At 53.2% G+C, this 26,802-nt stretch overlaps 10 protein-coding genes across 10 annotated transcripts; 7 read left to right on the forward strand and 3 right to left on the reverse strand.

Annotated features, from left to right (window-relative positions):
* Window positions 1–2,468: 2,468 nt before the first annotated feature.
* Window positions 2,469–3,858, forward strand: B0T26DRAFT_647537 (rab-GTPase-TBC domain-containing protein; the record flags this gene model as incomplete). Its single annotated transcript, XM_060437904.1, has 3 exons — window positions 2,469–2,649; window positions 2,719–2,868; window positions 2,942–3,858. 3 exons carry the CDS (start codon window positions 2,469–2,471, stop codon window positions 3,856–3,858), a joined length of 1,248 nt encoding a protein of 415 aa, XP_060296993.1.
* Window positions 3,859–4,091: 233 nt separating this feature from the next.
* On the forward strand, window positions 4,092–5,110 carry B0T26DRAFT_319191 (uncharacterized protein). Its single transcript, XM_060434360.1, has one exon. It carries the CDS (start codon window positions 4,324–4,326, stop codon window positions 4,924–4,926), a length of 603 nt encoding a protein of 200 aa, XP_060296994.1. The 5' UTR covers window positions 4,092–4,323; the 3' UTR covers window positions 4,927–5,110.
* A 671-nt stretch (window positions 5,111–5,781) lies between these two features.
* Window positions 5,782–7,821, reverse strand: B0T26DRAFT_752155 (uncharacterized protein; the record flags this gene model as incomplete). The annotated part of the gene is made up of 3 exons (XM_060445488.1): window positions 5,782–6,930; window positions 6,983–7,377; window positions 7,446–7,821. The coding sequence occupies 3 exons, from the start codon at window positions 7,819–7,821 to the stop codon at window positions 5,782–5,784; spliced, it is 1,920 nt and encodes a 639-aa protein (XP_060296995.1).
* A 1,337-nt stretch (window positions 7,822–9,158) lies between these two features.
* Window positions 9,159–9,970, forward strand: B0T26DRAFT_741244 (translation protein SH3-like domain-containing protein; the record flags this gene model as incomplete). The annotated part of the gene is made up of 4 exons (XM_060443941.1): window positions 9,159–9,173; window positions 9,378–9,641; window positions 9,703–9,829; window positions 9,906–9,970. The coding sequence occupies 4 exons, from the start codon at window positions 9,159–9,161 to the stop codon at window positions 9,968–9,970; spliced, it is 471 nt and encodes a 156-aa protein (XP_060296996.1).
* A 2,155-nt stretch (window positions 9,971–12,125) lies between these two features.
* Window positions 12,126–15,078, forward strand: B0T26DRAFT_712303 (uncharacterized protein). The gene is made up of 5 exons (XM_060442076.1): window positions 12,126–12,591; window positions 12,984–13,535; window positions 13,610–13,820; window positions 13,888–14,265; window positions 14,339–15,078. The coding sequence occupies exons 1-5, from the start codon at window positions 12,475–12,477 to the stop codon at window positions 14,716–14,718; spliced, it is 1,638 nt and encodes a 545-aa protein (XP_060296997.1). The 5' UTR covers window positions 12,126–12,474; the 3' UTR covers window positions 14,719–15,078.
* Window positions 15,079–15,300: 222 nt separating this feature from the next.
* On the forward strand, window positions 15,301–16,496 carry B0T26DRAFT_712308 (ubiquitin family-domain-containing protein; the record flags this gene model as incomplete). The annotated part of the gene is made up of 5 exons (XM_060442077.1): window positions 15,301–15,321; window positions 15,429–15,599; window positions 15,726–15,836; window positions 15,904–15,968; window positions 16,037–16,496. The coding sequence occupies 5 exons, from the start codon at window positions 15,301–15,303 to the stop codon at window positions 16,056–16,058; spliced, it is 390 nt and encodes a 129-aa protein (XP_060296998.1). The 3' UTR covers window positions 16,059–16,496.
* On the forward strand, window positions 16,445–18,007 carry B0T26DRAFT_319372 (YIPF1 protein). The gene is made up of 3 exons (XM_060434361.1): window positions 16,445–16,734; window positions 16,839–17,274; window positions 17,376–18,007. Exons 1-3 carry the CDS (start codon window positions 16,690–16,692, stop codon window positions 17,780–17,782), a joined length of 888 nt encoding a protein of 295 aa, XP_060296999.1. The 5' UTR covers window positions 16,445–16,689; the 3' UTR covers window positions 17,783–18,007.
* Window positions 18,008–18,228: 221 nt separating this feature from the next.
* On the reverse strand, window positions 18,229–18,516 carry B0T26DRAFT_648077 (Rhodanese-like domain-containing protein; the record flags this gene model as incomplete). Its single annotated transcript, XM_060437974.1, has 1 exon — window positions 18,229–18,516. A coding segment is annotated over one exon (288 nt), but the record flags the coding sequence as incomplete, so codon positions are not given.
* A 1,115-nt stretch (window positions 18,517–19,631) lies between these two features.
* B0T26DRAFT_712316 (cytochrome P450) lies at window positions 19,632–22,410 on the reverse strand. Its single transcript, XM_060442078.1, has 5 exons — window positions 21,763–22,410; window positions 21,556–21,706; window positions 20,517–21,481; window positions 20,182–20,465; window positions 19,632–20,127 (listed from the first exon to the last, which is right to left on the reverse strand). Exons 1-5 carry the CDS (start codon window positions 21,923–21,925, stop codon window positions 20,089–20,091), a joined length of 1,602 nt encoding a protein of 533 aa, XP_060297001.1. The 5' UTR covers window positions 21,926–22,410; the 3' UTR covers window positions 19,632–20,088.
* Window positions 22,411–24,035: 1,625 nt separating this feature from the next.
* B0T26DRAFT_712319 (uncharacterized protein) lies at window positions 24,036–24,490 on the forward strand. The gene is made up of 2 exons (XM_060442079.1): window positions 24,036–24,114; window positions 24,171–24,490. The coding sequence occupies exon 2, from the start codon at window positions 24,298–24,300 to the stop codon at window positions 24,469–24,471; it is 174 nt and encodes a 57-aa protein (XP_060297002.1). The 5' UTR covers window positions 24,036–24,114; window positions 24,171–24,297; the 3' UTR covers window positions 24,472–24,490.
* The last annotated feature ends 2,312 nt before the right edge of the window (window positions 24,491–26,802 follow it).

A 26,802-nucleotide genomic window follows, 5' to 3' on the forward strand; every position in this document is an offset into this window, starting at 1 on the left:
CACGTCCACCTCAAGCAACCTAATTCGGAAGTCACAGATTGGAGGTAGGCAGGCAGACAGGCGAAGTGGGAGTCGGCCGAGTCGCGTTCCAATGTCAGGTGTGCTGCAATCTGAAGCGCGTTGTCCGTCGCCCGCTAGATACTGTACTGTACCTCATGAGGGAAAGGCAGCAATGTAGGTTGTGTCTGTCCACCTACCTGACTCCCGTGGTTAGTGGGTAGGTGGTTGTCGAGAGCGTGGAAGGTAGGTGGACCCCACCCTCCAGTCGCTGTCCAGAGTGGGGGCAGTTTTCAACTCCCGAACCAAGCCACCTGCACATACCTTAGGTACCGAGCGAGGGGTTCATTAAGCATACCAGCAGCACGTATATGGATTATGCTAATAGTATTACACGGTAAATATTTCCAGGCCTTGCTTTCTTTTAGGTTTGTTTTGGGAAGCTTGATCAACGGTTTCTTAGAGAGCATTTGAAGAGGCCCGCAGACACTTCCGGCCTACCTACCGTAAGGTAAGGTAGAGACGGAAGTAACTAACACAGAACAAACTAGGCCCTCCTGGATTGGAAACCTGCCAGGCCCTTGTAACAATATCATGACGGTTGAGGTAAAAGGTGATACAAATCTCAATATACAGCCCTGCATGCGCTGTTGGGTCGAGGCCCATCACAGAGGGCCGCTATCAATCATCAATCACTCAAGGCAGCCTTGGCAGGATAGTGGAAGTGCACGCGAGCAAATGGGCGGAGTGCTTCCGGGTTCGGTAGGCACGTCTACCTATTTACCAACGTGCCTACCAACTAAAGCTTATGCTCAGCAGTAGTAGCAATCCTTGCCCGTTGGTGCAGTCATTCCAAGCTGCATGTATTTTGGGGATTTACGGGACACTCGAATGTAAGCTGTAAGTACCTAATATCTATACTACGTAAGGTGAGGTCGTCGGGGGTGGATTCCATGTGTCGGGACCCTCTCCACCTTCTTTGCCCCTCTCTGCCTTAAGTCCTGAACGGGTTGCGGGGGGCTCGAGGCTTGGCTGAACGTCCGAGCCTCCGGGTCTGGTGACGGCCGGCCCGACGGCGATAGCAGCAGGGGGCGGGGCCTGCTCGACGGTTCCCCGGGTCGAATGTGGAGGCTACTTCAGATCCGAGCCAGTGAAGGAATAACTTTCCTGTATATGTACACTGCAGTAGTTATGTACAATATTACAAACCTATCACACAATTACCAGCCTTTTCTCTTGCGGCGTGGGCTTATCGGCACTCGCCTCGCTACTTGCTTCGGCTCCGGAGTCTAGACAGGCTTAGCAATTACTTGATGACGTGGTTTGCATGGGACAGAGCCGACATATCATGAAGTTCCATGCCATCCAATGCTATGCTTCAGCTTGCCGTGGAAGCTCGGCCCCTGTTCAGTATTGTTCTTGCCCTGCCCGGGTCTGGAGTCTTTGACCCCTCCAAAATCCATGGAAGGCTCCAGCTCAAAGGACCTCTCCGCTTCAACTTTTGATACCTTCCATTCGCCGGTGCATGTACTGCACTGGACCAGTATCCATGGATAAACCGGGCCTTACCTACCTTCGGCAAGTGAGGTACGATATTCGTATCTCAAGTGCGAACTTGCATTGGATACTTATCTTTCACCCAAAAGGCATGGACAATACAATACAATACTTACAGTTGTTGGGTAGAGGCACGTGCGCACCAGCAATACCATTGGCTGTTTCATTGAACCTGGAGCCTTGGCTGATCGCGGCATGCAAAGAAGTTGATACCTCCGAGGTAAGGTACATGTATGTATTGTATGTACATACATGCAGTATCTTAAGATCGGGTACGTACCAAGTAGTGGTGGCGCTACATGGAGTATTATAGACCTCCACTAATCAACTAATTGTATATCCTCAATGGGATTTTCAATTCTACTTGGCATCGATCCTTCATGCTCTTAACAACAAACATTTAACATCCTACGGGGCTCGTTCAAATACACCGCATACCACATAAGACACTGTTTTAGCAGGTTGTGCACTTTTGCAGCCTCAGTGTAACGCTTTTGTTGATTCAGCACCTACCTAGGCACCTGTCACGTTGTCATCTTCCCAGGGCAGTGCGTATCTCGTCCTTCGTACTGGCGGCCCATTGCATCGCATCACCTCGTATCGCATCTCATCACAAAGCAAGCAACCCAGCCCACCTACAACAAAGTGAGTAATTGATACACGTACTGTACCTAGGTATCTGCCCAGCTCTTTAATCGAAAGCTGAGTTCGGCCCGAACCTGAGCTGGGCACAGTATCGGACAGGACGGCACAGTTAGTCATGCATACGACAACGCCTCTTGTGATCTGATAGAGTTGAAAAGAAAGAAAGAAAGAAAGAAAGAAAGAAAGAAAGAAAAACCCACCAGCCCGAGGCTGTGGGCGACTCGAAAACCTGCAAGAATTGAAACGCTCGCTATTCCTGCTGAGACGTGATGGATGCGTCGGACGAGGCGGCTCTTCGTGAGAAGGCAACCAATCACAACGACGGTTCCGTTGCAACTGACAAGATGAAGGACATTCTCGAGGCGTGCAGATGGAGGGACCTGGATGCACTGAGAGTGCTCGCCGAGTCGCCAGGCGGGTTTCTCAAGGACAGCATCCGCCAGAAAGCATGTGAGTACCTACTTTAGACATCTCGATAATCACGATCTGTCTCCCAGGCTAAATCTTCTCGTGCCACAGGGCCGGTGCTGCTCGGCCTCCCATCTGCTGAGGACGGAAATGAACCTTATACCGCCCAGGATGACGGGTCATGGAAGGAGCTTCCTCGCCACCGGGACGAGGACCAGGTCCAGCTCGATGTCAACCGGGCCTTTATCTACTACCCACACCGTATGTTCTCCTCTCCCTCCGCCTTTCTACTTGTAAACGCATCTCGGCTAATATCGGTTTTGCCCCTATTCAGACCAGAATGAAGCCGAGCTGGAACAGCAAAAGGCCGAGCTATCGGCCTTGATAGTCGAAGTTTTGCGGCGGTACCCCTACCTCTGCTACTTCCAAGGCTACCATGACATATGTCAGGTCCTAATGCTAGTGCTGCCGACGCCGCTGCGGGCGCCGGCCGTAGCGCGGCTCTCGGCCCTGCGCATCCGCGACTTCATGCTGCCGTCGCTGGCGCCGGCCATCGCGCAGCTACGCCTGATCCCCGACATCCTGCGAGCCGCGGACCCGGCCCTGTGGCGCCACCTGTCCTCCACGGAGCCCTTCTTCGCCCTCTCGGGTACCTTGACCATGTACGCGCATGACATCACAACGCTCGGCGAGATCGCCCGCCTATTCGACGTGCTGCTCGCCCGCGAGCCTGTGTTCAGTGTCTACATGTTCGCCGCCATCGTGCGCGGGCGCCGCGCCGAGCTCTTCGACACGCCTCGCGACGAACCCGAGATGCTGCACAGCATCCTCAGCAAGCTTCCCCGGCCCCTCGACCTGGACGCGCTCATCGCCGACACGCGCGCCCTGCTCGACGCCTACCCGCCCGAGCGCCTGAGGGGCGCCCGGGGCTCGCCCTCGTCGTCGTCCTGGCGCCACACCATCTCGCCCGCCAGCGTCCTCAAGACGGCCCGCGACCCCCGCGCCTGCGCCGCCCAGTCCATGGACGACGGCCGCGCCTTCTTCGACCGCCAGGTCCGCGAGCTGCAGTGGCTCGAGCGCCGTGACCAGGCCATCGCCCTGCTCCGCCGCTACCGCCGGCCCGCCGCCCGCACCCTCGGCCTCGCCGTCCTTGTCGCCGTCCTGGCCATCGCCCTGCGCCGCTCGCCGCCGGGAGGACCGACCGGCCCGCTCGGCTACCTCTCGACACTTTTGACACGCTGGTTTAGGTAGCCCGGCATCCCGAAAACTAGACTACATGTTATTATCAAAAAGAAAGAGCATTAGCTCTTGCACCGCTTTTCGTAAATGGACCACAAAACACAAAAATTTTGCACACACGCCACTCTTCCATGGATCCCGGACTTGCCCGGAACGGTTATCTTTCAGCATGACTAGTTCGCAACTCTGATGAGGTGTCGAGGAAGCTTAAATACCTGGGGCATAATTCAAGTGAAGCGGTCTACTGCGAGCACAGGTCTGGGAATCTTAGTTCACGGTAAGAAAAAGCGATTTCTAAAGAGTGTCTAGAATAAGGACGAGAACAGTGGAGAAACAACAGAGAGGCAGGAAAGTCCAACAACTTCACAACTGGAGTGGTTTTACAGCAAAGAAAGAAATGGCTATATTGCACTGCAGAAGAAACCGTGTCACTAGCAGTGCTGCTGAAGGGACGACTGGCCCGCCTTACAAACTCTGATGCCATCGCCGAAGGAGAAGCGCATGTATCCAAGGAGGAGTTCGCCAAATAGTACGGAGCCTGCGATGTTTGTCCCGCACTTCTTCGTGATGAGCTCTTCCGCCCGAGACATCTGTACAGGGTCGAACTCGCTGTCTGCTTTGGCACGGCCACGCCCGCCGCAGGCAAAGGCAAGGACGTTGTTGACAACCTTAATCCTCTGCGTGTGCTGTTCGATAATTTGCTTCGGCAAATCCCTCATCTGGTCTATGACCGTCTTGAGGTTGCCCGGGTCGACGTTGGAGCCGCATCCGCAAAACACCCTGCCGGTGGTGCCGCTGAATGTGCGGTCGTTTGTGCGGTCGAACCCATCGATGACTCCTTCAATGTCCCGCGCTGCCAGACTGTCCACCTCCAAGCGTCCCGCCTCGTTGTTGTTGTTGTCGCCGTCGACGGTTCGTGTGGGGAGGTGGAACCGGTCAAAGGCAGCAACCGACGTGGCCAGGGTTGAGACGCCGACCAGGACGTTGAAGAGGGTCGTGATGAAATGCATTTTTAAAAAAAGTACTTACCTAGGAGGCGTACTATGGGTGACCTTGGTGGTGTCGATGCGGCCAAGTTGACGAAAAAAGTGAGTACCTTACTAATTATTAGCTCGAAATTGATGTTATGAAAGATATATATGAAAGGCAGGGGAATAAAGAGGAGAGCGAAGGTGGGTTATCCTACTTTAAGTCTTCACATCTTGGTAACCCTTCACAACTCTGGTCGTCTTGTGTCCGTTTTTGGACTCGTCTCTTGTCCCATGGTACAGTTATACGGGCCGGTTCCTCGGGCCGGGTCCTCGGGCTCCAGGCCGGCGGGGGGGAACATGGGACGACGCACATACCAGCTTCCCGTTGCCCCGTCGCGTGGCCGCTGGTGTTTAGGAGTGGTAAGCGTTGTTCAAAAAAGGGAAATAGTTCGAGGTCTGAGGGATAATTATGGTTGATGCTGAGGGGGTGGGTGGCCTGGTCCTCGTCAACCGAATCAACAGATGAAACGCCAGACCTAGCAAGGTTTCGGCCAGAAAAGCTAGCCCAACGTGAAGCGACAAACTCCGGCTCGAGTTTCTTCGCTTCCCTCAGCATCAGACAAGAGTGCAGTATTCCTTCTATCTAGAATGGTGGAGAAAATGGTAGTACTATTGCGAATCTGGCGTGCAGGGCTGGTGGGACGAAATCCTGATGTATCGTGTTTTCTTGGTTTGTTTCATGATGATGGGGTACTTGGCAGCGTTCAAAAGCACGAGAATTACAATCAGGCATGCGACAATCAACCCATCCACTTCCAACGCCACATGTGCGTGCGCGTGTTGGTCGGTGATCAAATTGAGTTTTTATTTCATCCAATAAGCCCAAACGCCGCCCCCAATTCTGGCCTTTCCCATATCCCCCTTCCTGTCCTGAAAGTCACATCCCTCCCCTACCTAAGGTACCTCACACAGACTCTTGAACGCCAAGTTTTAATTCCTCAAAATGCTCCTGCTGCTCAATGGCCAGCTTGCCCCCGACGTCGCTAATAATGGTCAAGATCAGGCTGTAGTTGTTGTAGAGGAAGCGATCGCGCTTGCGCTTGTCGGCACCGAGGGTGGCATGGGCGACCTTGGTCAAGAAGCCCTCCATGTCGGTTCGCAGGCGGCGCAGGCTGATGACAACGGGCTCGTCGTCGCCAAACTCGGTGCTGAGCGCCAAGATGCCGTGTAGGAGCTGACCGAAGCGCTGGGTGATAACGTGAGGAGCGGCCGAAGCTGCCTTGGCGCTGGTAGCCGACGGAGCGCGGGACGGCAGGGCCGCTGTCAGGGTCTTGACCGATTCGCAGTGTGCGTCCATGACCATCTGGAGGCGTGGCCATAGGACCATGGCGGTGCCGTTGGTGTAACCGTCGACTGCCGGGATGCGCCGCCGCTGCAGCTCAAAGACAAAGTGCTGGTTGAGGCGGACACACAGTAGCAATCCGAGCCCGTCAAACGTGTCGGCGACCAGCTGTTTGGTTAACCCCTGGCCCATGGAGAAGGTGGGCTCGAAGATGTAGTTGAAATGGCGCGATATGGCAGAGAATGAGAGCGCCGGGGTGAAAAAAGCGGCGAGAAACGTGTATTCCGCTGTGGCGTTGTCAATCAGAGCCAGGTTGAAATTGCGGAAGGGAACTTCGAGATAGTGCATTGACTGGTCTTCTTCAGCCAAGTAGGACGACAAGGCAACCTGGTTGTTGGTTTTGAGCATGTCTATCCTCTTTCCGAGGTTGAAGGCATCGTGGGGAGCGCCCGCCAGTTTCGAGCCAGAGAGGACCGTAGCTCTCCTCGAAACGTCATCGTGGCCGAGAACGTCATTCTTGTCGAGTATATGGAGTTTGATTTTCTCCAGCGCTTTTGCGTAGCGGGTGAACTGGTTAAGATAGTACCAGCGCATTGTGTTCATATAGGCGAGGCATATCTCGCCGCCAAGTACCGGTTGGTGCCGCTGTAGGAATGAGAAAAGGTCCTTGAACTTCAAGAAGTTCTGCTGCTGGATAATCTGGGCATTGATCTGAGGCGACCGCAAGGCCTTGATCTGGGCTACCAAGAAGTCTCGTATTCGTTCAATCGCCTGCCCGAGTTAGCAGCAGGCTCGGCAAACTCAAGGCCATGTTTCTCGTTACCTTGAGTATCAATTTTTCCAGCAGCGGGCCTATATCAGCCATGGCCTTGCTTTGTATTTGCTGTGAATTCTTCTTATGATTCGTAGCCCTCTTGTCCACCTCAGCGAGTACCTTAACCCATGCTTCGTCCATGTGCCCCTCGGATATTTTGGACACCACAAGTGGCGACACGCTCAGCTCCTCAACGACGGGACCGAGGCCCTTCTCCACGGCCTTCCGATTCTCCAGCCTGACATTCAAGGCAGTCGAGCGAGCTTGCAGACTTTCAATGTCCGCGGAAACGGCGGCCAGGTCGTTGCGAAAGCTGGTGAGATTTGTCTCGACCGAGGACAAGATGTCATCGCATGCCTGGATCGACCGATGCAGCTCTTCGAACTTGGCCTTGTCTCGTTCATCTATGCGACGGATCATGTGAGCGCTCGCAGGGCTGGGAACCATGGGGCGGGTGTTCGCAGGGACCTACAGTCTTCTACGGTCTGAGATTTGTATGTCTCTTCTTCTTGGGCGCCCTCCTGGGTTGCTAGCTCACGCAGAGCTAGACCGCCGAAGTCGAAGTCGAACTCCAAATCATCGTCGGTTATACGCCGAGCCTGCCCTTCGTCGGAAACCGGGCTCTCGGGAGTAGGGCCGAGGATCCTGGCGAGGATGTCTTCGGAGTCAGGCGCGTCGTCGACAGTGGAGGACTGCTTCAGGGTGGAGCCGTTGGCACGTTTGGACGAGGCCAGGAGCGAGGAAGACGAATCATTCGACAGCAGCGACAGCGTCGACCCCCTCGAACTGATTCCAGGTCGTTGTGATGTGAGATACGGCCCTCTTGCGCTCGAGCTGCGACGAGGCATGGGCGATATCGGTCGGCTGTTTGGCTGAGGCGATGGGCTGCCAGAGTGCTGCTGACCAGCCAGTCGGTCAAGCCACATGGTGAAGCCAGATGGGCCGCATAGGGCCAGCCACGAGACCCCTGAATTGGTGGCAAGGGCAAGGGAAAGGGCAGGTCGAGGGGCAAGGGCCCGCCTTGGAGCTGATCTTTATGCTAGGCAGTATTCGTAGATGCAAAGGCGAGACGCGGTTTAAGCTGGCCGCGTTATTCGATCCCATTTCCCGGACGGCGATGTGCGGGACACCAGGACTCGTGGTCTGGATCCATAAGCTGCGACGTGGTGGCTTTGCGCCTGTAGCTCAGTCCCAAAACCCCGGAACAAGGCTGCCCAGTGGCCGCTTAGACCACACCTCAAGGATCGCTCCTTGATTGGTTGTCTCTAAGCCACCACCCTGCCGCGGCCAAGCTGCGTTGGGCCTCGCCCAAGGCTACGCTGCACGACTGGGCCTGGGCAAGGTGGGGCAGCAAGATTCCCATTTTATTTTGGGCTGGACAACCCTCGCGGGAGTGATTTCGAGCACACAGCGGGGACGGGAGTTTGGCAGTTGCCATGATGCGAAAGATAAGTTGGCGGGTCGCACGAACATTTAGCAGTGCGCTCATCTTCTTTCTTCTGCTGGCCACGAGCGAAACCTAAGGACGCAGAAGAAGAAAAGCTGCTTACCCTGATCTGACACCATAACCTCCGGTGGCAACCAGGTACTACCTAGTGTAGCTAAGCCGGCTTCACGTCAAAATCCGACAAGGCCTAACCAGGGTGGGGCTCTAATCCGAATCAAAAAGCTTCTAGGTTCTCAATGCGCATAGCTAAAGTAGAGTTTACCTTAGTTTTGAGTGCCAGATAGAGAGGCGAAAATGAAGAGGATAAACTTAACAATGCTGCCCTACCTTCTCTTGGTGCGAAATTAATTCAAGAGCGGGCCCAAGGAGAAAAAAATGGAGCTGTAAAAAGAATTTCGAGCGACCTAACCATGCTGGGTAACTAGCTCAAAACCCACCACAGATTCAGAAAACTCAACAGCCTGGGGGGCCCGTAGGCAGGCGCAAACACTTTGGCACTGCACCCGCTGTGAGGGAGGAGGGGCTTGAGGGGCTAAGGAATTCGCGGGGGGTGCTGCCTTTTTCCTCTCCGTCCGTCCTTCAAAAGCAGGACAAATTTCCCAAACCTCCCCTCCCGCTCTGATCACCCATCCGCATCTCCTCCCCTCTTTTGGTGCTCTCGACATCTTGGGCTCTGCCGCATCCCTCTCTTACTCTCTTCTCTCGCCAGACGCAGTATCATTTGTCAATTTGCCCAACATGTCTGATGGCGATGTAAGTGCAGTGCCCTGTTGCGAATGCGCATCCATTTAGCCTGGATTTTTTTTGTTGTGCGCTTGGGCGAGAAAAATCCACCCCGCATCGCGCCTGCTGTCGCGAGGGCAGCTCTCGAGGACGACCACAATGCCTACCCGCCTGCCTGCGCCCGCAAATGCTTCTCAGCTGGTCGAGTTGTTGCTAACGCTCCTTGTCTAACAGCATGAGACCTTCGAGTCTGCCGATGCCGGTGCGTCGGAGACGTTCCCCATGCAGTGCTCGGCTCTGCGCAAGAACGGCTTCGTCGTGATCAAGTCTCGCCCCTGCAAGATTGTCGAGATGTCAACCTCCAAGACCGGCAAGCATGGTCACGCCAAGGTCCATCTCGTCGCTATTGATATCTTTACCAATAAGAAGCTTGAAGATCTGTGCCCGTCTACCCACAATATGGACGTCCCCGTCGTGAAGCGCGAGGAATATCAGCTCGTACGCTCCCACTCAGCCTTCTACCTCTTGTTCGCAACAGACAGGCTAACCCACTATGCAGATCAACATCGATGACGGCTTTCTCAACCTCATTGACAGCAACGGTAACGAGAAGAACGACGTCCGCCTACCCGATAACGAGTTTGGCGAGAAGGCCGAGCAATTCTTCAACGATGACAAGGATACCAGTAAGTTCCCGTCGCCTGGCTGAGAGCCCAACATTTCTTGGTGTAAGGAACGTGTACTAATGCTGTTCTCCTCTAGTGATCACCATCCAGACTGCCATGGGCGAGCAGGGTGTTGTTGATGTTAAGGAGGCTTCCAAGTAAGGGAGGAGGTCTTTGGACTTTTGAGGACACGGACACTTGTTCAACAATGGCAGTCGCCTGCCTCTGTTGTCGCCGGGTTTTTTTGGCCGGCTGAGACATATCTTCCTGATGTTTCTTTGGCCTTGTCCTATATCCGGGTTTCCCATGGTCGATGTCTCATGATTCCAATCTGGACACTCTTTATGCTGGGTATAGGACGCGCGGTCTTGCGCCACTCGCACTGAACTGACGCCTGCTTTCTTTCCCTTGTCTCTTTAGCACATGCATTCTATCACACCGCGATCTTCCTGTGGGACCCAGAAAAGGTGGCCGCTGGCGAGTAGTGCCAACGCCGTCGGATAGAATTTAAGAGCATTTCCGGTGATGCTGAGCCCCATGCGAACCTTGAAGTTTTGTGAAGATAACTAGGTGTGTGTAGAGTCATGTAAAACCACGTCATTGGGATAAAAGTTTGCTGCCCATAGGATAGATCTTAGCTGCCGTGTTCATGTCGATATGCCGTGCTAGGAAGGCTATATTGGCCTATGGTTCGAGTCCGCTCTGGTAGTGGATCAGACGGCCTGGGCTACAGACTAATACAAAAGAAGGGCAGAAGAGGTAGAGCTAGGGAAGAGAAGAAAACATTTAAAGGTTGATCGAAGCTCAGATGAGGTGCCATCCGACTAATACGGAGTTGTTGCGGGTGCCTGCCAGCTATTCATCATACATATACCCTCGGGATTACGTATCTGCCGGTTAATGAGATACTTACATATTCCAGGAGCTGCCTAAGAGAGATACAGTTGATATCGACAGACCAAACAATAGAATATTATTTGCCATTTCTGCAAGATTCAAAGCCGTGTAAACAGAGGTAATTTTGTAATATAGGGGTGGTTAGACCTACGTGCCTGGTCTTGATCTCAGAAATCTGTCGGTGTTCTCCTTCACAGATTCCGGTGACTTTTCTTTTCCCAATCCTGTCAGGGCCGGACTGGTCCATGAACCAGCTCTCTATAAAGCTTAGAATCTCAGGCGAACAAACCTGGAGTGAACAATCCGCAGGTGTCCTCCGAGAGCAAGAATAGCTACGTTGAATAGCAGATACAAACTACCTATTGTCCGCCGGATCTTGGGGATCTTGGTTGACCCAAACTCAGTCTCACCAGGGTTAGCATTAAAGCTCTCATGGAACCACACATCCTGTGCAGTCGGAGATTTTGGTGCGCTTCTGTCACAGCCTTGGGCGAGAACTTTGACTTCGCATTCCGGTGGTAAAGTTAGTGACTCGGCCGCCGATATGACTCCTTTGGTAGTGTTCAAATGCTTGACTTTTTGTTATATGGCGGTAAACCCTTGATTGTGTTCCTTTTCGTGTATGTGATGGTGGGTATGAGCCATATTATTATTGTAAATTGGACACTGTGGCAGCTTGAGTGTTGAGAAATAAACAGGTAAGAGTTATCATGGATCTAAGATACTCTAGAGAAGATCCTCGGTCCATTGTGTTGTGCTGGCGTCGAGTTTGTCAACGAAACAGTAGAACAGTTTTGTCTTCGTAGACACTTCAGATTTTCCTTGTTGGGTTTCGAACCTACCAGGCTTAATATTAGCCAGAACACCTAATGCCTTTGAACCTGCTATGAACAAGTCATGATGCAAGTCAAACTACTGTTGCCATTCGCTCGTCCGTGACGGATATATCCGCCCGACTTCGATAGCTCGGCTCGATCTCGGACTTGTATCAGCGTCGAAAGGCGGACAGTTGCAATGGTTATCTAAGCCGCTTTACGACGGGCTGTACAAATACGATTCTTGAATGATTGTCTGCGTAGTGCTTGGGCAGATATGTTATGTGTTTTGAGAAGCATACTGTCATGGAAAAGCCGCTGCCCGGATGTTTGTGGTCTGAGACGGGCGAAGGTCGTTGTTTAGGACACACAGAGAAACGTCCATGAGCCTTCATCCCCGATCCACCGTGTCCGGGCAGGATTTCCAATCAGATCTCGGTTGGAATATTTCCCCATTAAATCCGCTTTTCTCCTTCTCTGTGGCTTCTCTGGGTTTTTTTCTGGTTTATAATAAGACATCTAGGTATTTACTGTGGATTTTTTTTTTTCAGCGCTGAAGATTTTAGGCTTGATGTGTGTGTGCTGGGAAGGTCAGCATGGAGTGTGGGGGCGTCCGAAACCTCTTGCCATATAGAAGAAGTGACGGGATGAAAGGATTGCATTCTGCAAGAGAATAAGACTCGATAAACCATGGGAAGTGGAAACTGTTTATTTTTCTCACTGGGCAAAAATTCGAATCCGCAGCGCAACGTGCATGCGGAATTAGCTGCAAAATTCTCCTTGAACGGCTTCCAAGGTGAGGCGGATCACAAAAACGGCTACTAGGAAGCCGTTACGAAAGTCACGAACCTTAGACCGACCATCTAACCCCCAACAACAGCATTCCCTAGAGAAGTCTTCTCGGTCGCCAAAAGACGCGACGCGCCTTCATTTTCCGATTATTATGCCACCGTGATGGCAGACCGCCGCCACCATCGCTTCCCTCGCGGGGAGCATTGCGCCGATTGCCCCGCCCGGCGCTGGTATCTCGAGAATGGTCGTAAATACTGTGAAAACGGCCACCAAGTCGAAGTAAGCAACATGTTGGCTGCCAGCCACAAAGTCATCCCGCACACACCATTCCACAAGAAACAGTAACCTACAATAGTGCGACTTTTGGGGGCTTTATCGGTGACTTCCCCCCGTAAACAATTTCTAGGGTTTGGGGCAGCAATCTTGAAGCTTTTGCATGAGGCCTTTCTGCCGAGGGCCCTGGAAGAGTTCCGAGAAATGCAGCAGAATGGAAGTCACTGGAGGGGCATTCAAAATTCGTACACACGCTGTGATGGGTTGCATCCCCGTGTTCACGGATTATGGAACCGGATGCTATGCTTCTGCAGCCCACCGAAGCACACCGTTCTGCGCCTGTCCTCCACACCCACATTGCATGTCCACGCCATCTAACCCATGCATTCCTAATATAGGGATACGTCCAATTCGACGTTGACGACGAAGACAACTACAATAGGACCGGTAGGGTCTCGCGCAAGCAGAAGGATATCAGGGAGGCCGAACGCAAGCACCTCTCGGGAAACCAGGCCAGGGGGCTCTACCTCGCCTGTCTGGGCTTCATCATCCGGAAGCAGGTCGCCTGGCTGGTCAAGAAGAAGGGCCTGCACCCGGAGCTTGAGTCGGTGTGCTGTGACCTCTGGATCCTCCGCATCCGCGACTTTCCAGGCCTGGCAAAGGATTCAGGCAAGAGCAGCCATGGGAATAACCCCCCTCCTCACGCTGGACCCGATGGCGAGCTGGCCATGTTCAGCTCCCAGGTTGAGTTGCCTCCAAATGCTCCCGATGTGCCTCCTTCAAATTGCAAAAAAGGGCCCAAGAGCTGGTTCACCGAGGACTGGGCTCTCCCTGGCGCCATCGACACTCTGGCCTTGGTTTACCTGGGCTGCCTGTTGCGTCAAGAACCAGTGAGGGTCGGAGACCTCTATCGATGGGCCAAGACCAACCAGATCCCCTTTATCGGAGCGGTGAGTTTTTTCCCTGCTGGGTCGGTGATGGGATTTGTCGTTTCCTTCATATCTCTAACCATCGGGAATCTCAGATCGACCTGTTACCAAAGGATTGGCGCGAGCGCTTGCCTGGATGGGCTCAGAAATCACTCTTGACCAGATACATCAAGTTTCAGGGATCCGAACTTCATAGGGCGATCATAGATCTAATTCGAGGATACAAAGAGAACCGTTGCCTCGAATTCCCAGCGGTGCCAGCCCAGCCGTCACTTCTCCTCTACCTCAAAGACCTCGCGCTTCCACGTACGTTACCGTCTCCTATAAGTCCTACAAAAACACCGGGAGTAATCACTAACCTGCAACAACATAGCCGACGTGTATACAATCGTTCAAGACACGTGCTCACTTCTCGATACTCGCTTCTCCTTCCCAGCCAGGGGCCCAGATGTAAAATCGCACATGCTTCTCGATATGCCAGATGTGCTCTTAGTGGCGGCCATTGTATCAACAGCAAAGCTGCTATACCCCATGGACGGCACGGAGCGGTTTTCCCTCGACGACGGCGACCTACAAACACTCCAAATGAACTGGGAAGTTTGGGAGGCCGAGTTTATTACGCCGCCAAAGAAATTGGGCAGTTTTGAATTCGAGAAGCTCGGCCCGAACGACATATGGGACTTGAGCAAACAAGAACTACACGAGTTCATGAACTGGTTCCAGACAACTCAACTCAACTCGAGGCAGACAGGTTAGACTTCCATCTTTTTTTCTTCTTCCTTGGTCAACATCACATATGAGCTAACTCCCTGTTTTCGGTGCAGATGAGATGGAGATTGACCGTATTTTTCCGCTAGAGGCAATACAACCACTGCCCGAGTTCCAGGACATGACGGACGAGGAAGTTGAGGCACGCATGAAAAGAGTCCAGAAAGCAATGACGATTGTTCCACCCCGACCAGACCAAGAGGGCGAAACGAAGCCCGAGATACGGCTGTATCGATACCCAAGCAGCCTTAAAGGACATGCTAAGCGTTTCTATGAAGTGGTTGCGGAGGTATCTGGGCTCACATTAAAGGACCTTGTCTTTGTAGTGTACAGATTTGATCAACTGTTGTTACGACGACAGATCAAAGAGCTGCGGCGACTGAAGAAGGAGCCGACTCGCCGCGAAGAACAAATCGACAGCGAATCCGAAGCCTAGGTTAGGGCGGGAGAATGCTAGGTGGAACTTGTCAGGGCTTAGGATTCTGTATTAGGACTTGTCACAGGGAAGATGGCAGGAGGGTTGGTTCATTTGCCCGGGGAGTTAAAGGGCAACTCTGCAACGGGCGCAACTTACATACCCTTTGATTATTGTGCTGCAGCATGATGTAAAATAGGTGGTTGAGACTGGAACTAGAACAACTGGCAACAAATGCATTCCTACAAGAAGAAGAATGCAGGGCTATATGTGCAGACTGCTCGACGCTCGCAGGTTGAGAATATCGTGGTTTTGACTGTGGACACAGTGCAATTCTGCTATGGAGTTAAGAACTTTGAAAACTGGGGAAAGCAAGGGTCTACCTAGGACAGTGCGCACCACCCTAATTATTACTGTGCAATTTTTCCTTCGAGCCCTGGTCGTGGCCAATTTTGTACCCCACCAAGATTTGCGCGCTGCAGCGCCAACTTTCCCCGACATCACCATCTCACCGAGTATTCACGGAAGGCGGACAAGAGTGAGTACCTTGTTGACGCGGCCAATATAATCTTAAAGACTGCCTGGAAATGTTGCTAACATATGATGCAACTTGACAGTGCAGATGTATGTCGTCGCCTCCTTCGCGACCCGACGAGCGCTCGCCACCGTCCGCCGAACTCGCAGACCGAGAGAGAAAATAGAAAGACTAACATCGAGATAGCTTCGTGAAGACCCTCACGGGCAAGACCATCACTCTTGAGGTCGAGTCTTCGGACACGATCGACAATGTCAAGAGCAAGATCCAGGACAAGGAAGGCATCCCGCCCGACCAGCAGCGCCTGATCTTTGCCGGCAAGCAGCTCGAGGATGGCCGCACCCTCTCCGACTACAACATCCAGAAGGTCAGTGGCGCCCGCCCAAGAAAGAGGGGAGAAAGCGAGCCGGCGACTAGCGATGGAACTCGGCACATTGAGGATACACAAGTTCCAAGGAAGAACGAGGCTAATATTGTTGTTGCGTGTCCATAGGAGTCGACACTCCACCTGGTCCTCCGCCTCCGCGGTGGCATCATTGAGCCCTCGCTGAAGGCGTTGGCCTCCAAGTTCAACTGCGACAAGCAGATCTGCCGCAAGTGCTACGTGCGTCCTCGATCTTTCTGCCCAGCGCACACAGTCGTCTAGGGAGCTAATGTGAACTACTCCGTAGGCCCGCCTCCCGCCCCGTGCCACGAACTGCCGCAAGCGGAAGTGTGGACACACTAACCAGCTCCGGTATGTATTTTTTTTTTGGAGTTCTGGGACCTTTTTAGTTGATCACTGAGCACTAACACCGAAACCAGCCCCAAGAAGAAGCTCAAATAGACGGTTTCGCTCTCTCTTGGTCGTCATGGACTCTGGCGTCATTGGGTTCCGGGCATGTGTGGCTTTGGGTTGAGAAAATCGGCTTCGAGGGGGTTTATGATGGCAATTGCGGCTGTGGGCTCTGTATACAACCAACCATAGCTTCCAAAGAATGACTCCTGGCTATCTCACTATTATCTAACTGTTTCTGACGGAGTATGGGGGCAAGTAGGTCACCTCAGTCGTGCAACGTGATGTGGTCCGCCAGCAATTCTCCATTTTATTCGTTCAACAAACAATTGACCATTTAACGGAATGTAGCACGTGACTTGCAGGTGCAGATGGAGGGGGGGTGGAATTCGCATCCTGTTGGGTGGATGTCAGACGAGGCCCGGGGTAGATCTAGTGTAGAGCTGCAGATGGGTCTTCCCGAAACGATCTTGGACGGATCCCTACACGACAGACACAAGCTTGTATTGAAGCTCTCGTGTCCCGCGCGCTCTCGACGACAACGAATCCTTCGCTGCATTCACCACGAATTGCCCAAGGCAGTTTGCTTGCGCACAGTGGGTGGAACATACAATATTTCTTTTACAGCATTCGAGCATCCGAGGTTTCAGCAGTGGTGGGAAGTGGAAAAATAAAGGACACGATGTCGGGCTCTGGCTATGACGCTGTCGTGGACGTAGACGACGAGGTCAGCACATGCAACTCCCTCCCCCTATCTATTACTCCCTCGCTCGCCATCTATAAGCTTCTGCTTTCATGCGCTGACGAGCCACCTCTTTCTAAAAACAACAGGGCGACCTCGGCCATACCGACCTGCAAGAGGACCTCGAGTTCCACAACTCAAACTTCTCCGAGACGACACCAGCGCTGCGCAAGGGCGGGCCCGGCGGTGCTTCCTCCTCGGCGGGCGGGCTGCCGCTGCCCGTCACGGCGTCGTCGGGGGCCGGCCCCGGCGCGGCCAGCGTCGGCGGCAAGCGCTTCCTCTGGTCCATCTCATACTACGCCCAGTTCTTCGACGTCGACACGTCGTCGGTGCTCACCCGCTGCTGGGCCGCGCTCTACCCGCGCGCGAACTTCCTCGACGTCCTCGAGGGCAACCCCGACCTGTACGGGCCATTCTGGATCGCCACCACCGTCGTCCTGTTCCTCTTCCTCGGCGGCACCATCAGCGGCTACCTGGCGTCGATCGGCGGGCCGCCGTTTGCGTACGATTTCAAGCTGCTCAGCGGTGAGTTTTTTTTGGTTCCTGTCCTGATGACGCTATGGAATATTTATCCACATGACATTATAAAAGCTGTTTTTACTGACTTTTGGGGACAATACATTCAGGCGCTGCCGGCCTCATCTACGGCTACACGTTTGTCATCCCCGTGGTACTGTACCTGGCGCTGCGGTACTTGGGGTCCGAAAGCGCCAACCTCCTCGAGTGCTGGGCCCTCTACGGCTACGCGAACCTCATCTGGATCCCCGTCGCCCTCATCAGCTGGTCGCCGCTCACCATCCTCAACTGGCTGTTCGTCGGCATCGGCTTCGGCGTTTCGGTCGCCTTCCTGCTGCGCAACCTGTACCCCGTCCTCAACGCCACCGACCGCCAGACCAGCAAGGTGCTGCTGGTCCTGGTGCTGGCGCTGCACTTTGGCCTCGCCATTGCCATCAAGGTCCTCTTCTTTGCGCACGGTAGCCCCGCGCGCCCCGACGACGGCGGGGACTCTGGGGCTGGCGATGGGAGTGGATAGGATGTCGGGTCGAGCTAGATGGGAGCCGTTGTGTAACATTCCATGGGCGCCCTGATTGTCGATTATCATGTTGTAGCGCTTGTCATTCAGCAGGGATGCGCAGTCAGGGCGTCCTCGGCGTTCTGGGAAGGTCGGGGCTGTAATTTGATGTGTTATTTTTTATGGAGACTGCCCTTTCCGTCTCTCTTGTTGTAATAACACCAGTGCTCTGGCTGTATTATGAATTGGTTAGACTGACTACCTATAATATCTGCTAAGCTTCTTATTTATCGGGCCGCAACCAAATTAAACTCTTCATATTTGTTTCCGGCTCTCGAGCATATACAGGCCCCTGACAATATCCTCTGAGGGGTGACGAGGGAGAGAAGCCGGTGCAGTAAAAAACTCCGTACCGTGCCGTGCTATATCTGCCTAGGTAGGTAGGTAGGGCCGGGGTAGGCATCCTTCTAATGTTGCACCTTGCCGCCCTTCTCCACCCAGTCCAGCCAGCTGCCGGGGTACTCGCCCACCGACGTCCAGCCGGCGTCCCGCGCCAGCCCCGCCGCCGCCCGGCTGCGCACCCCGGCCTTGCAGTACATGACCACCTCGGCCGCCGGGCTCGGCCGCGGGCACCCGAACCGGTCCTCGAACTCGTCCGCACTGATGTGGAAGCTGTCGGGCGCCGTCGTGATTGGCACGTTGATCGCCCCTGGGATCCGGCCCGTCTGCTGGAGCTCGTGCGGCTCGCGCGCGTCTGTGTGTGTGGGTGTGTTGGAGGTTAGCGATGGGGTGTGTGTGTGCTGTTGGGGTGATGATATATACCGATGAGCACCGCGCCAGGTTTGGAGGACTGGATTAACTTGTTGATCTGGTTTTCTGTCTGTCAGCGGGTGGACGGTGTCACCATGTCTTCTTCAATCTCCATGTTCTGATGCTAATGGGCTATTCGTCCGAGAGACACGTCCAGGTCGCAGTGGGTAGGTAGGTAGAAGATATGGCCCGCGTAGGGTGTACACCTCCAGCACGCGTGTCTCCCGCCCACCCCCCGAGTTCCCAGATCTCGCCCGCTTTATTTCCTCCCTGGCAAAGATATCTGGCAGTAACGCACCGCTTCAAAGTCCCAGATCTTGCTCTGCTTGTCGGCAGCAGGGCCAGAGGGGGGAGCAACAGCCGCATCCTGGGAATAGCGCGCCACATGCGCCGGGCCGAACAACGTTGATCGGGACGCAGCTATGGATACAGGCCCTGGGCGACGGCTTGCTGGTATCCTCGTCCTTGCCGTCGCTGCGCCCGTGGCCGAGTAGTGGCGCGCGCTGTCGCTGCTAGCGAGCGCAATAGAGCGCAAGCTTGTCCTCGCAGCTGCAGTAGGTAGGAGAGTTGCGGCGCTCGAGGCACGCAAAAGGCAGGCAATTGGTCGCTTGGACGCCATAATTCGAGATTATTCGCTTGTTTCGTGGCGTGGGGGAAAGAGTTGTTTCAAAGACCGTGAGGTAGGTAGTCGATGTATGTCTGCTGTGTAATCCGTATTCCGTGAAGAGATTGCGGCAAGTGGATTTATGACGTGCCTAGGTAATAAAGGGACCAGTGTAGATAGCTCACACACCTTGCCTGTCAGCTGTAATGGTCAGCTTCTTTACGGATACCTTACTCGCCAAGTGAGCTGCCTGCCCCACCCCCGCTTCATGCGTTCGTTCACCAGCTGGATCGCATCCATATCATTAGTTCGCATATACCTTAGCTTGGGGCACAGGAAGGAGCCAGGAACATCCCCATAGGTTGATTGTCGAGACTGCCACCCACTCACTGCCTTAAGGAGGCAATCTTACCTAGATCATTTGCTGACAGGATTCGAGAGGCTGTTTCGAATACTGAGAGCCTCATTTCAAATTTAACGTCAGCCGCTGTACCGCAGCAACTTCTCATGGAAATGCATTAAATATCCTGATATTTTCCCTCCAAAAAGCTACCAAAGGCCCCTGTTTGCAACCCAACAAACATACCCAGGTGCTGTTGATCCGTTTGGCACCTCCACGTATATCGTGTTGCATGCAAAATCTATGTACAGGTCGATTAAAATATTACAAGTCTATAGATACGTATGCACGCCTTGGCCTCCTCTGCCACCTAGGCTTCCTGTCGATCCAGAGACAGATTCCGGGCCCGGCATACCCTATCATGAAATCTCTTAGGGCTCACCCGAGGACTGATGGTTCCTTCAGATGTAGCGTAGCTCATGCCCATTTCTCTAGGGAATCAGTCTCTTCGCGAATCGGTTGCGGTATTAGGGCCCCCAACAGGTGGCTCTAGCTCTCGTTTCTTCCCCCAAGCTACCACTTCCTGTCCTCAAACGTCAACGGGCAATCGTCCTAGTCTTGTCAGCCCATTATTCTTAGTATCGTATTTCAACGTTCCAGGCTCACCTTAGGGAAAATTGTCGCGAACACCTTGATCTCCTCAGACAAGGGAGTGGCGTGATGTGTCCAGTCCACGAGCAGCGAGGCCATGCCGATAAACAGGGCGAGGTTGAGTTGGGCATAGTGTTGCCCAAGGCAGTAGTGAGGGCCGGTGCCAAAAACGAGGTAGTTCTTCGCCCCCTTCACCTCCGCATCTCCTGTGTAGTATCTCTCGGGGTCGAACGAGTCAGGGTTCTCGTACACATCGGGATCTCTGAGGGCCAGATACGTTGTCGCAATAACCATGGAGCCTATTCTTCGCATTAGCTAACACTCAAGCACAGAACATGGCATTTACTCACCCTTGGGGGCCGTGTACGTCTCCGAGATGGGGAAAGCCTTCTTCGCCACGTAGGGCGTCATGATGACAGGGGGTCTGTATCGCAAAAGCTCCCTCACGACGGCACGTGTATACGTCAAGGATTCGAGCTGGTCCAAGTTGAGAGGCGCATGAATGTCACCGTTCCGGACCTTCAGGTTCTCCTCACGCACACGGTCGAGGACATCGGGGCGCTGAGCCATTGTCTGGAAGAGCCAAGTGGACGCGCTGCTGGTGGCGTCTTGGGAAGCGAACAAGAAAGTAAAGACGGTCTGCGCAATCTCATAGTCGGTAAAGTCTCTCAGCAGGGGGTTAGGCTTCACCAAGCCCTCGGTTTCGCCCTTCGACTCGGCCTCGCGCCACCTCTTGGAGTCAACCATCTGCTTGATCCAGGCATCCATGATGCAGGTAACCTCGCCATCAGCGTTCATTCGGACCTTGCTCTTGGCCGCGCACTTGGAGAACTCGGTCAGGACCATGTCGGCAGCCTTCTTGCCATAATACGTCTTGGTGAAAGGGATAATGATGGGGAAGTTGACCAATTCGAGAGCGGCGGTAATGAGGTAATAATCGTCGGCAACCTTTCTGACCGTGGCGTCCGACATGTAATGGCCGACGAATGTGCGGCAAGATACAGCCGTGATGACCTGTCGGAAGTGAGGCATGAAGGGGACAGGCTTTCCACTGGCTTCCTTGGTGGTTTCGACGAACTCCTTGAAGAAGCGGTTGTACACGGCCTCTTGTCCTGGGAGATAGATCTCGAGAGCTCTCCGCGTGAAGAGCCCGTTCAAGCCCTTGCGAAACTCGACGTGAGCCTTGCCATCCAGGAACACCCAGTTGTCGGCACCGAGCAGCTTGTGCGCAATATCAACCACACAGGGCTGGACAAACTGTGGCGAGTTGAAAACCTTGCGCGCCATATCACGGGTCGAGGCAATGACGACGAACCTGACAAGTCACCCGTGTTAGTAGTTGACAGCCCGGCCAGCTGCGGCCAGAGGCCGCGACAAGAATTGACCTACTTGTGGAAGACGGAGACGCAGCTCAGAGGCGCGCTGATCCATTTGGCGTAGTACTCCTCGAACTTTGGGTTTACCGACTGCAGAAACGGACCGATGAAAGGTGCCTTCCACGCGGGACCCTCGATGGAGCCTTTGCTCCAAATGTAGCTGACTGCAAGACAAAAACTATCAGCGTGTGTCACGGCGGGAAATGATCGGCATACGCACATTGATCATAGGCGACGAGAATTGCCAGAATGCTGGCAAGAATGGCCCAAGCGCTCGTGTTTGAGATGGTCTCTAGGACATATTCGAGTTGAGGTGAGAAGCTGGCAGTGCCGTACTTTATTGTCGCCAATGGCGACGTGAAACTCGTCACGTTGGCGGTCATTTTGCGTTGCGATAGGGTGTCTCAATGCCAAACTATGCACGACCGAAGGACGATAGGGAAATGTGCCGAGGCGTGGTTTGGAGCGTCGCCAGTCCTTTGGGTGAAGGCGAGGAGGAAGCACAAGGAAGGTAAAATGCACCTTGGGGGTGGGTGGGGAGTGGGAGAGTTGAAATGGAAATATGCGCCTGGGATAGGCGGATCAAGGTAACCTGGAAGCCCCCTGTGTGTGACTGCCCTGGCAGAAAAGAGATTTCGATTGGGAAATAGGAGGGATATCGGCTGCTTTAGGTACGATACGCGGATTTCCGATTTGTTAGTGCAACTCCCAAAGAACGGGAGAAGGTACGGATACGGTGCAACACAAAATCGCGTGTGGACTAGGCGATCTAGGGGTCAAGCGATGTGGGGTTCAATAAATTAAGCATTCGAAGAGCGTGGTCGCAGCTTCAGCGACTCCGAAAATAAAACGAAGACGAAGTATAAATATAATTTGGCGTTCCTTAATACGTACTACTCAATGCTAAATTGTACCTGCTCTTGTACTTTCATATTTGAGCTCTTGTCCCTTCAATCCGTATTCTTGCTTGCTGCACGAGAGACCTCATTCTGTTGAGGTTCCAGGATTGAACATGTCAGGGACTAGCGTGTGCATGTCCGAAGGTGGCCGCAATCACCCTGCCTCTTATTCGGATTGACGGTCCCCTGATTGGCTGGCTTGTCCATGGGGGCAATGCGAAGCGGTGAGGGGACGGCGCCAAGCCAGTACCAGGCACGCCCCAGGTGACAGGTCGCACAAAGTTCCGGCCGATTCAGACCAGCGAGCTCCGTACTCCGTAGGACCTTTACAAAGACAAACTGCTCACGTTGCAATTATTACCTATTTTACAAAGGGCTGCGTATCAAGGCATGGGCGGGTCCTCGAAAAATTATTTCTCTAGTTGAAATCTCAATATTTAGAATCTGAACATCGGACGAGTGAGGGGGGAGTTCCTCAAGCAACCTAGAAAACACAAATCGCCCCTCTTTGGAGAGTGGCCGGGTGTACGGATACGCAATAGTGTAATGCCATTGGCCGGAGCAGAGCGGGAACTAAAACTGACCGACTTCATGGCGTCACCCCACGCAAGCGGGTGCTAGAAGACCACTAACTATAACTTGCATCTACGTACGGAACATAGGGCCAAGAGTCTTCGTTAATCTATTGGGCTAGCCTTACGTAAGGGCAGTATCTAGAAAATCCCCCCTACTATAGATACTATGTAGGCACTCCGCTATAAAAAAAAATGTGTCAGGGATGAAGCCACTAGCCCGTAGGGATCTCAGCGCTAGAATATAGCTGTAAGCTCCTAAAACTGGAGAGATAATATAGTTCTCACAAGCACTATCCTTACGTAAGGCAAGTACAGGAGGAGAGTGACGAAGACTTTTGGCCCCATGTTCCGTGAGCTTCGTTGCTAATCCCTTTAGCGGTGCTACCCTACTGCGATTCCTTGTTCTTTCGAAACCAACCAAGGCCGCGGAGAGATTTCCGCTGTTGCTTCCGATGAGCAATAGCTAAGGTAGGCATAGTGACTACCGTATGCAAAGTGTATATGGTCGTCTTTGAGGTCTCCGAACCCTTACCTTTACTCTTCAGTGCGAGGTTCTAGAAGGATCGCAATAGCCGTCTCGTCTTCTAACCGCGACCAGCTTTTGAGACAGTCGCATCGCCATCGCCATCGCTATCGCAACCGCGAGAAGTGTCGTCAGCAGCCTTTCCCTTCTCCTCTTCCTTACCAGCTTCCTTAGCAGTGATTTCCTCCTTTGCCTCCTCCTTGCCCTTGGCCGTAGTTTCCTCTTTCGTCTCCTCCTTGGCCAATACAGAACCTTGTCCAGTGGTGGTGACAGCCTGTCCGGCTATAATGGCACTGTAAGTGAAGGCAGGTACGCCTGATCAAGGTGGTCACAATGAAGGCAATGAATAGAGCGAGCAATGACTAGTATTAGCGAGAGACTTCAACCTGGCCCTCGCAAAGGAAGGGGACGAGGGCCACTGCTTATATACATGACAGAGTGCGGGGCTAGCAGGCGAGAGAGATCATGACAAAGGAGTGAGGTCTTGGCCCGCTTGGTACGCGTGTAAGTTGGTCGTGTGTGTGGGTTGGGGTTCTTTCCTTACAATATCGCGGCGGCTCGAAAAACACGCGTTCCTGATGATATATTAGTAGTTATTAATAGCTGGAAGACCGTGAAGCATTCTGCGTACCTTTTTATACTTGGAAAGCGATAAATCGTACGTGCGATAGATTCAGGTTGTGTTGCGAGGTTGTAGCAAGCTCTAGCTAGGACCGTGGCTACGGTTATCGGGGTAAACCAATCATAAGAGGCCCGGCATGAGAGCGCTCAAGGTTCGGGCCAAGGCCCGAACCTGGACCCACTTAATCTCGGGCCCCTCCCCTTGGACTAGGGCGTGCTCTACTTCTTTCCGCCTGCCTCTCCAACTTGCAGTGCAGCCAGTGCCTGGGAGATTTGTGACAATTCGGTATAGAACTAATAAAACCAAATAGCATTACAGGAGGCTACGTAGAATCGCGGATAACTTGTAGAGTAGTGCGAATTTCCGAGATAGGGGTGACTATAAATACGGTAGATATCGCCGTATTTGCCTCTCTACTATGATGCTTACAAATCGCCAGAACCTCGAAGAGGATGCGGCGTGTGTCCACCTCTGTGATGTAGTCGAGGACTGGCTCGGTCGGAGGGGGAACGTCTTTACAATGCGAACCATTATATTGGGGTCGGCTATAGAAGCAGCGCAGACTTTTCGAATCCATCTGCTCCCAGCTTTGCCAGCATTTGCTCCATGGTTGCGGGTGGGAGAAATACCAAGCGCGCACTTGGTAAAAAGACGATGTGGTTTTTGCGGAGGTGGAAGGTTAAAGTTCGAATGTGACTCGCAGTCTGGATCGGACGCGTTGCACATTGCGGGGCTGATGACGCCTGACCGTTCGTCCTTATTTGTAAGGTATTTGTTCACTTCACCGGCAGCTTAGACCCGAGGAAAAAAAGAGGGACATAAGGACGAAGACTCAAGCAAGAATCCAAGAAAGAAAAACGACGCCATGACGAGTTATTTTACTTCTGCCGCCTCATCATCCCGATCGGACTCGTTGCCATGACTGGAAAAACTATCGACTGTCGTCGTCGTTAGTCACGTATTTGCATGTCTAGAGCAGCGCTAGGAGAGGCCACGTTGGTGTGCATCTCATTTGCCAATTCGGTTTTCCTGTTACGGGGATCCTTTTATGGCGGCATCTAGAACCCCATTTCCCTTTTTCTTCTTTTCTTTTTTTCTTTTTTTTTTGGGGGGGGGGAGGGTTCGTGTCCTGAGGTACGAATTGAATGAATCCCCAAGGCATCCCGCAATCCCGTAAGTAGCGCCTTGCTTGTGGAATAATTCGAGTGCAACGGCGGACGGAGAAAAGGTTAGGTTGTTGGCATGTCACACACACGTGGCTCCTTGGCGTCTGACGCAGCGCCGCCTCCGCCCCTCCGCCCCCGGGAGAAAATGGAGAAAAATCACGGCGAGTGCGAGGCTGTGGGCCATCGACATTTTCCGTAGGTTCACGTTCCTTCGAACCAGTTCCTATTCGAGCTGGCGCAAGAGCCTGACGGTGACCAGGGGTGTAGTTGAGTCATTGGCCGGCGTGAGTGCGTGTATGGACACATACATGTATGCGTGCGTATTCACTTGTGCACAGTCAGCGTGGACATGGAAGGGTGTACGACGCAAACCAACACCAGACCCAGATTCGCTACCCTGCCCTGGCCGGTATTTGGTGGTTTGCGGCGCTGGCTGACCTGACATGAGCTGAAGGATGATAGAATCCCAGGTAGTAGTAGTCTCTGGCGTAGCTTTCCGTGTATATAAGTAGAGCGAGACAGTTACCTCAGGATGCGGTTTATTCTGAGGCATCATCACAATCCAACTCAGTCTCGCTCAGACCTATCTTACACATCTCCCTGAAGCCATATTTACATCATCCAAGACAACCCAACCAGTAGTGTCTCTCGCCAACAGACATCTTGACAAAAGTCGTCTCGAAAAACACTTCTCTCTCTCTCTCTCACAAAAAAAAAAAAGCCTGCATAAATAACCAGACAACCAAAATGTCTTCTCCATCAGGTGCGTTGACAGTTTCCCTCGCCAAGACTACCTAGGCCGCACATACTAACAACACCCAATACAGCCCAGCAGTCCAGCGGCAAGCAGCAGCAGCTTGACGACAGCGCGTCGGTCGCGAGCGCGTCGTCCTTTTCGAGCCGCGTGGGCCTGCTCAAGGACAAGCTGCACCGCTCCAGCAAGGCCAGCGGCAGCGGCAGCGGCAGCCGTTCCTCGTCCTCGACGTCATTCAAGGCGCAGCAGCAGCAAAAGCAGAGCGTGCTCCGAAACCAGATCCAAATGGGCTACTAGGACTCGGTGTGGCCATGGCCGGAGAGCGAGAGAGCGAGAGAAAAAAAGATAGCCGATGGGCTGAGGAATGATGACACGTGCATGATTTTCATCCCTGGGGTTTTTGTTTCGAAGGGGGTGTTTGGGTTGTTGTTACTGGGTGGCTGGACATGGAAGCAGTAACAAAAGCTGGGGAGCGAGCCGGGTGTTTGGTGTTTGAGCCCAATTACATATTTTGGTTTGGCTTCAAATTCGCTTCTCGTTTGTCTTGAGAGTCGTCTATTAGTAATGTCAGCGGTGGAAGATGTTTTGCGTTTTTAAGAAATAGGGACCAATGTTTACTTGGGCGCAAGGGGCTGGGCATATATATACGAGTCCCTCGCCACGGAAATCCACATCAGTAATCATTTCACATAACTTTATTGTCATACTACTTTCTGGGGGT

This window comes from Lasiosphaeria miniovina (assembly GCF_030549165.1).
Source record: "Lasiosphaeria miniovina strain SMH2392-1A chromosome Unknown B0T26scaffold_4, whole genome shotgun sequence".
NCBI lineage: Eukaryota > Fungi > Ascomycota > Sordariomycetes > Sordariales > Lasiosphaeriaceae > Lasiosphaeria > Lasiosphaeria miniovina.